At 34.2% G+C, this 9,029-nt stretch overlaps 1 protein-coding gene across 3 annotated transcripts; it reads right to left on the bottom strand.

Annotated features, from left to right (window-relative positions):
• Nucleotides 1-993: 993 nt before the first annotated feature.
• LOC146536313 (regucalcin-like) lies at nucleotides 994-7,802 on the bottom strand. Of its 3 annotated transcripts, XM_085190373.1 has the most exons (8): nucleotides 7,659-7,802; nucleotides 7,213-7,443; nucleotides 5,591-5,626; nucleotides 3,883-4,039; nucleotides 3,201-3,398; nucleotides 2,562-2,780; nucleotides 1,694-1,809; nucleotides 994-1,392 (listed from the first exon to the last, which is right to left on the bottom strand). In XM_085190373.1, exons 3-8 carry the CDS (start codon nucleotides 5,591-5,593, stop codon nucleotides 1,156-1,158), a joined length of 930 nt encoding a protein of 309 aa, XP_085046499.1. In that variant the 5' UTR covers nucleotides 5,594-5,626; nucleotides 7,213-7,443; nucleotides 7,659-7,802; the 3' UTR covers nucleotides 994-1,155. The 3 variants fall into 3 exon arrangements, with proteins under 3 accessions (XP_085046499.1, XP_085046500.1, XP_085046498.1); XM_085190374.1 differs by lacking the exon at nucleotides 7,213-7,443 and having other exon boundaries at nucleotides 7,659-7,780; XM_085190372.1 differs by lacking the exons at nucleotides 7,213-7,443; nucleotides 7,659-7,802 and having other exon boundaries at nucleotides 5,591-5,892.
• Nucleotides 7,803-9,029: the final 1,227 nt, after the last annotated feature.

Below are 9,029 nucleotides of genomic sequence, written 5' to 3'. Positions count from 1 at the left end.
TAAAAATAAATAAATAAATATACTGTCAATACGTTTGTATGTATGTTTCGTAGTTTTAATTTGTTAAGGGTAAAATGTGCCTAAGGTAACAAATCAATCTGCCACATTATGTGGTTGTGAATAAATATATTTATAATATTGAAATTTTAATATCTCAATGTCGTTAAACTTTACAACTCTTAAAGGAATTGTTGATCTTATTGGAATTTATGAGCAATACATTTTCTTGTGAACATTTATTGTATAAATAAATATTATTATGTTACGTCGAATTTTCATTATGAAACTATTTTATTTACAACAGTACAATAAAAAAATATATTAAAACATAAAATCTACATAAACGCCGATTAAACATAAAATATTTCATGTTATTAAATTAAAATGATATAAAACGATGGTATACAACATTCATAATGGAATTCGACATTTATTGTGTTATTGTGACTTTTCACATTTCCTAGTCGTCTTCGCTGTTGTGATGTGTTTTTGTTGTTAACTTAATGGAGTCTAAAATGTTGTATTGTTAAAGCTCTCTTGTAAGCATGTTCTATAATAAAGAATATTTCTGATCAACTTATCCCGTTTTACAAAATTTCTTTATAATTTCCTAGTACTCTTAATTAACTGTGAATTTATTTCTGTAGAATTAAACATCGATTTTAATAATTATATGAACCAAAGGCAGCATAAAATTTGAAAAATCGAATCCATTTCCAGCAATTAAATTACACTGTCTGTAGCAAGTGCATCTATATTAATGAAATAAACAAAATTTAACCCGTTCATATATATTTTTTATTTTCTATTTACAAAATATTATTTTATATGAAAGGGTATAAATATTTAAAACATATGAATCAAAAGGATACTTTAGTGCTTTGGACAGGTTAAGAAAAACACACCTTTTTACATTGATAAAGAATGAATATATTAAAAAAATATATGTTTAAAATTTCCTGGTATGAAATTAAAGAAAAATATAGTAGGAACTACCTGTAGGACCATCTTTTATTACCTATTTAATTACATATTTACAAATATTGCTCTTTATTAATACAAACGTTATAAAATTAAAAATAAATTAGCTAAATTGTTTCCATCTTAAAACTCCGGTTGATTTAGTACTGAGTCATAAACACTACGATATTAGAATTAATATTCGTCTGCATTATCCAATTTAAACCTATATGGGTCGACGCCTTGGCTGCCAGTGCCTCGAATAGTGAATATCGCTCCTCCTATAGTCTGTTGGTTATTCAATGAATCCTTTGAAGTAGTTACGAATAACTCATCTAACTTAGGTCCTCCCCAGGAGACGGAGGTGGTGCGGGACACTGGTAACTTGTAGGCGTATACTACCTGTCTGACGTCCGGGTCGATGTGTAAAACCTTTTACAAAGAAATAAATAGATGGATTAAAATATTAGATTTTCGTGACTTTTACATGAAACTACTATTATTACATTTATCTAACTCTTAAACTAGTTCTCCTATCTTATTATAAGGAATTATCAATAATAATTTAATGTAAATATTGGTAAATAACATAAGTACTTCTTGTCTGTACAGAAAGAAATATTATGGTCTGTTGTTTATTCTATGATCGTTGGTCTAAAGTTGTCATGAAATGAATGAAAACTCTGTCACAAATAAGTAGTTTCTCTTATATTAAAAACAAAAGAGTTCTTACCGAACCACCAAACATGATGGCAACCCAAAGGTCTCCTTGACTGTCGATCGTCATTCCGTCGGGTATGGCGTCTACGTAGCCATAATTAGATATATCTATAATAGTTCTCCTTCCAGCTATAAAGAATTTATACGTTTTGAATGAAAAACCAAAGCATGAAGTGTGAGAAAATAAAGCTAGACGCTAGCCCTAGTGATGTATGTAGGAATTTATGACGCGCCTAAGTCAGAGTGTTCAAATCTATCTTAACTTAAATACTTAGAATTGCTTTCAATATTTTCACGATTTGGCTAGAGAAACTACATTATATACTTTCACTATAAAATTGAATTCAAAAACACCTACCTACATGCCTTCCTACATGCACATACAGAAACAAATAGCACATCCCTATCAATATTTTATTACAAAAATATATGTAGGTACCATCATATCAACAAATTATCCCTAAGCCGTTGGGCCAAGAACCAGATACAGAAGGAATATTAATTGAGGCGCGTATTGTAAAGAGCTCCCTCACTTTGGAACTTTATAGAGCTATGTAGCCACTGATGACACGGACCCTTGTACCGCCATTGGAAGAGTTTTAGATTTTTAGATGTATTTTTTTTCATATTTAACTGCACGTTATATCCCCCGCAGCTGGGTAGGCAAAGTGAACCTAGTGCTAACACTCCACCGAATTCTGAAGGCATTTTGTGTTGAGTAGCTCAAACCCGCGCTTTGCCTCGACACTAGCGCGAAGAAATTAAAATATTAAATATTTCATTCCCTCAAGTAGGAATCGAACCCGCAGCTTGCGCCTATTGACCGGCCTCACCTATACACCTATATCTGCCTTATAATTATAACATAATAATGAACTTACTCAAATCTCCCGTAGATGGATCGAAATCGAAAGCTTCAATCTTCTGCGTCGGCGAATCGATGTAATACATAACAGTTTTATTTAAAGACCAAGTCAGTCCATTGGAAATGGAAACGGGCCGTAACTGGACGCGTGGATTTTGGAATGTATGTTGATCTATGCTGTATAACGTTGCTTTATCAGAGAGAACATCGTCACCAATCTGCGGCCCTTTAGTACCTAAAAGTCATTTGTATTTGAATTAGAAAGGAATATACACACACAAACTTCAATGAATATTTAAATTCAAGATACAATTGTAGATAATAGATATCTCTAATTCTTTATTAGGAGCAAATGTATACAATATTTGTATTTTTTGGTCGGGATAGATAACTTTTGGCGTTGGAAATACCTTTCTAATTCTAATAATAAAATATAATCTCGTCGACGTCGCCAGATAACAATTTATTATTTGATTAGTTACTACTATTACTTTTTGGATTATAATTTTTGATAAAAGAAAAACTGCTACTTACTAATTAATTCATGCAATTTCAATAAAAAATAATTATCCATATAATTAGAAACAGAAGAGTAGAATGTTGAAAAGCTTTTCTCTATGGACTATTTACAAACTCTATCAATAAATATGCTTACCGAACCAAAACCTTCCCTCGGTATCAGATTTCCCTTCATTGATCAGGTTGTCAGGCAACCCCTCATCCACCGAGGTCAGCAGACGCAATGCGGCGTCGCCGGGGACATTCCAGTCCAATAAGTATAATGAAGATTTCACCGCCACCAGCAGCCGACGGGACCCCGCCACCAGAGACACTACGTTGACTTGACCGTAACCTTCAAAATATGAGTTGTTAAGAAACATTTAATTTAAACATTTAAAACAAATAACAAATTTAAGCCGGCGGTGGCGGTGCAGAGGCACAAGCGTGTGGCAGTAACCGTGACGGGGTTCGATTCTCACTCAAGGAAATGAAATATTTAATATTTTCATTTCATCGCTCTGATGTCGCCAGAATTTGACGGAAAATTAGGAACGGACTGTCTTGCCACAAGGTTCCCTCTGCCTACCCTAACAAAATAACATGAAGCATCATCATCATCATCATCATCAACCTGTCCACGTCCACTGCATAGCTGCTGGACATAGGCCTCTCTAATGGCACGCTACTGAGCTCGATCTTCAACTCTTCGCATCCAGCTGTTGCCCGCTACTTTGCGAATATCGTCATCCCATCTAGCTCGAGGACGTCCTACATTATATTTGCTTGAAGCATACTTACATCTAAATAACAATAATTTTATGGGATATAGAACTAACCGATATGTTTAGTATGTATTTCTCCAGAGACATAGTCGAGCCGATGGACATTCTGCTGCAGAGCGTCAACGAAGTAAAGCGATTGTGATTCAGAATCCCACACCGGACTTTCCGCGTGCACGCACAGCGCTGGTTTATTTGAGTCACCAGATGATACCTTATTTGATAAGGAAAAGGAAATAATTATAGCCCAGTGAAGTTGGAATTAACAAAATTGTTTGTTTGTATTTTTGTATTGTGTAAATAAAAAAATGCACTGGACCAATGCCCAAGCTTATCCACAACAGGTGAATTGATATTTATGGGATTCAATTGACCGGTAGAAGAGGATATGGAGAACATAGGTATTTTTTATCATGGAATTCCCTTGGTTAATCCCGGAAAAACCGTGTCTACCGTACGCGCGTACTTAAGTAGATATGAAATAGCTAAAGATTTTTCTGTATTAAATAGGATATTTTTTTTCACCACTGCAACGTAAGTCCGTAATTGTCTGTATTTACCTACTCTTATTTCCCTCATTTCTGAACGTTACTTATCTCGCATTTTTCCAAATTTACATTGTTTTAAATGTTCAGTACAAGATCTAATAATTCCATTGACCTTTTCTCTTTTTCCTCAACTCCATGTAAAATTGTATTGTTCTTCCTCAAGTCTCGTTTGAGGTTGTATACTTTTTTGTTCGGAAAATTCACTTCTGATTTTAATTTCGAGTTTTCCTCAATTAAAGGTTTCAATTTTATTTCTTTTCATTTGCAAGCGTTTAGTACGACTGTGAGATAATGTCTCTGTTTATTTCTGAAATTCATCGTCATCTCATCCATTTTCTCATTTGCATTGCATTTGTTTCTCCACGCCTGACCGCTCCACTTTTGTAGTAGGGATGCCCGATTATCATCGATTTTCGATGAACATGGATGTTAGCAGTTAACATATCGATGTTGCATTAAATAAAACACCATCAACATGATTCCCTTTCCTCCCTAGTGTCGAAATACACGTTTTTTGCGATACAAACGGTAATATAGTTTTTTTACGTAGATGCAGATACTTATACGTTTATTTTTTCAGGAAAACAGTCAAGAAGGCGAAGCCGCGCAAGACCCATTAGTTTCCCATATATTTTAAGCTAAATTAAGTGCTTTATTGCCTTAATTACACACCTTATATTATGTAATTCGATGTATCGGTTACTAATTAGGTATTAAAATATAACGATATTTTTCGAATCGAATAAATTCCATTGTTAAAACATATCAGTCACAACAAGGATCAAATGAATCCTAAATGACCATGCATAAATAGAAGATATAAAAGTTTTAATTAAGGCCAGTCGTGGCGCAGGGGCACAAGTGTGTGAACGACGTCGGAGCGAAGAAATTCACATTTCTTTGAGATTCAGTTGAGTTCCACCGGTCAATACACAATGCCTCAAGAATTCAGCGTGGGGAACGTGGGAACGTTCCCGAGATAAACGGTCTTGACAGCCAGACAGAACCACCGGGCTTTTGCCTTGGTGGCAGAGCGAAGAAATGAAAATATTAACAAATAATTTATTCCTTCGAGTGGAGATCGAACCCTCAACCGTCGCGTTCCATTCATACTCTTGGGCTCCTGAGCCATGACGGCCTCAAATAATTAAACACTTTTTAAAATTAATATTTATTGTAATGCTATTTGTTATTAAAAAAATAAATAAAAGACTCACCATAGAAATTTTGTAAAGCTGTTCACTTCCTGTACACTGTGTTAGAAATAAAAGAAATAGAAAAAACATAAATTTACATATAATTTCCTTCATTTTTATTTGTTATTAATTAATTTATAAATAAAATAATTAAAAAAAAAAACAAATGTCTTATTTTTTTTTGTTTTAATCTAACAAAAGCGTTAACGAGTTGTTCATTGTTTATAGGTTGAAGCAACCATCGTTCTATGAAGTTATTGAAACCAGCACAAAAGAACAAATCCGGTAGTACAATGCGCAGTTAAAGTTTAAGTAAAATAAGACCCATTTTGCGTGTACCTTTTTTATTGGTAAACCGTGACGTTATGGCAAATATTGGGTGTCTTAAAAGAAATTATATATTTGATCAGCTTGCTGCGTGAACGCAATGCATTAGAGGGGCGCCGGGGGTATGTCAATCGATAGCCTTGGAAATTGGCCTGGCTCTTGGGAATTTAGTTGCTATGGAGCGTTTTTCAGTAATTCTGCGACTATAGCGCGGCGATATTTTCGCAACATTCGTGATTTTCGTCACTTAAATGATGCGCCAAGCATACCTCTCATTCGGAATTGGGTAAAGAAGTTTGAAGAGACTGGCTCAACTTTAGATAAACCAAAATCTGGACGGCCAAGGTTATCAAGGACAGGAGAAAACGTTCTCAGAATCAGTCTGTTTGTGTTGATCCTGACCTCTCAATTCGGAAGCGTGCAAGTGCTTTAAACGTGCATAGATCATTGCTTCAACGCATTTTGCGCAAAAATCTACAGCTGCACCCCTATAAAATTCAATTGGTGCAGAAGTTGAAGCCCCAGGATCCTATTCAGTGGCGTAGCTAGGTAGCGTAGGTAGTAGCGTAGGGGGGTGCGAGCGGTGCGGTCGCACCAGGCAACAAAAGGAAAAGGGGCATCAAAGTCGACGATCATTTTGTTTTTTTTTAGAACTCATCAAAAGGAAAGGGGCATCAAAGTCGACGATCACTTTGTTTTTTTTTTTAGACCTTAGACTATTTTAAAGGTCCAAGTCCTCTACGCCACTGATCCTATTCAAAGACTAGAATTCGTAAACGAGATAACTGAGAGAGTACAAACTAATTTTTTCAATGATATTTATAAATATAAAATTTCTTTTGAGACACCTTGTACATTAAGTTATAATCATTAATACCAATAAGTAGTATGCGTAATTTGAATTGTAGTACAATATATTTATATATATAAAACAACATTTATCAAAATAATAATTATAACTATTTAAATAAAAATCTACGTTAGGTTATTATAACACTGTCCTCATCTTTGATTTTTGACGTAAACCGCGGGAATTTTATTCAACAAGCATTGTTTCAGGAATAATGATAACCTAATTATATAAATTATATACTTACGTAATATATATACGTAGAGTTTCTTGTTTCTAGGGGATAATATATATTAATGGCATATACTCGTGGCTCAGTGGCGTGCCATTGGAGAGTCCTATGTCCTGGACGAGGACAGGCTGATGATAAATGACGTAGACTTAAAGACACTAATGATCTTATTGCGATTGGCAAGTACGGTACTAGGCCTAATATATCTCTAATTTATAAAATCTTGAAACGTACCTATATTGCGGCCGTCCGAAGATGGTTATGGTTCGTATCTTATTGTGACTTTTGTCATGTTGCTTGTTAAGTACATATGTAGTCGAATTTTTACAAAATTATCCGTTTACTAACTGTTTAGGATTTTTTGTAGTTCTCAATTCGGATAAGCTACTAGTAATTAAAAATAGTCGGCTATTGCTTCTTTGTTTCCTTTTTAATGCAATAAAGATTGCGATTGATAAAGTTCCCCTAAAATTTGTAAGTAACAAGCCAAAATTGATTTATTGAATTGAGTGACTTTGTTAAAATGCTAATGGTATAATCTTTTAGAAGATAAAATTACGATATGTAATACTTTTATAATAAACTAAAGATTTTACGGTACTGTTAAGAAGCATTCTGCGAAATATCTTGTTTGTAAATTCTTATCAGAGGTCTTTATTATAAATATTTAAAATACATACCTACGTACATAATTATCTATTTCATGGATTTTATCCACAACAATTTCACATTTCATTTCAAAATTCTAACTTGACAGTAAATATTTAAGGGTCATAAAAGTCTTCATTTCAGTTCTTAATTTATGGCGCCATAAAAGCCTTTACTTAAAAGACACAGCTGACGTCAACTGATTGACAGTTACCTAATCTATTTTTTTTTAATTTATCTATCGCTCGCAACGCCGTCAAATTAAAACTTATAAAAAAAAGACAGGAACATACAGCACCTATATTATGTAGATAATTAATATAACTTCCGTTGATGTGATGTAATGGAGAACAAGGGTGTTTTTTAACACATAAATGTTATCTTTCCATTGGACTAAAACAAATAGGAATGTGTATGTCGCAAAGGTTGTTATCATAAATATATTTTCTATGCAGTAATCAATTAACGGTGTTGATTAATTAATCGTATGAGAATTCAATCTAATGAATTAACATGATCACGGAGCAGTCGGGAAAATATCCACCTGCACTTATGCGATGCATTTAGATTTTTTCAGCTTCCTACTGTACCCTGCATAGAGAAACCCTTCTCTAACATCTCTTTGTTTTTAAAGTTACAGACACTCCGTTTCTCACTTTCCGCCGAATTCTCGAGACATTGTGTATTGAGTGGCGGACAATGTTTTGACTCAACGAAGCTGTTTGCCGTGTTACAAGAACGAAGAAATGAACATATACCTAAATAATAATTCACTTCCCAGAGTGGGAATTGAACCCACAACCGTCACGTTTACAGTTACACGTTTGCAGTCGCATCCATATAGATAATGTGAGATATCAACATTTATTGAATTAGTTTCATTATTTTTTCGAAATTCCTAATATAATAACGTAGGTCCTTAAATTTCAGAATACCTAGTCGCTAGGTTATCATATAATTTGTCACCGTTGTCACGCACGGGTACTGTAAAGTTACACGGATGATTAAATAACATTAATTACAGAAAATTGCATTATTTTAATGAAAATACGTAATGATTAGGCCGCCAGCTGCATGGTCTCTTTTTAGGGTTCCGTACCTCGAAAGGTGAAAACGGAACCCTTATAGGTTTACTTTGTTGTCCGCCTGTCAAGATCGCGTGAAGGTTTTTCTGTATGTTCCTTTTATTTTTCTCGAAATTTTCCCGTACGTAATAATTTGTAATGCTTAGGGGCACACAAGCACAATCACTGAAGATGGTTCGACTGCTTAGGATCTGAATCAACCAATATTCTCGCAGTCCTAGAGTCCATGACAGGTATTATAAAAAAAATCGGCCATGCGAGACGGGGTCTCCCACCGAAGGTATAAAGAATAGATTTTATTTATTTTATTTTTCATTT

The sequence above is a fragment of the Heliconius melpomene genome, chromosome 9 (genome assembly GCF_056956725.1).
Source record: "Heliconius melpomene rosina isolate 202511_hmr_F chromosome 9, ASM5695672v1, whole genome shotgun sequence".
Lineage (NCBI taxonomy): Eukaryota > Metazoa > Arthropoda > Insecta > Lepidoptera > Nymphalidae > Heliconius > Heliconius melpomene.
Note: the sequence above shows the minus strand (reverse complement) of the source record. Positions and strands in the feature narration are given on the sequence as shown.

Bases quoted from the DNA above. Each gene is read 5' to 3' on its own strand.
- LOC146536313 (XM_085190372.1), bottom strand. From the start codon at position 5,683: ATGAAGGAAATTATATGTAAATTTATGTTTTTTCTATTTCTTTTATTT. The intron at 4,040-5,590 runs GTGAGTCTTTTA...TTATCAAATAAG, and splicing joins AGCTTTACAAAATTTCTATG to GTATCATCTGGTGACTCAAA. The intron at 2,781-3,200 runs GTAAGCATATTT...AATGACTTTTAG, and splicing joins CGAGGGAAGGTTTTGGTTCG to GTACTAAAGGGCCGCAGATT.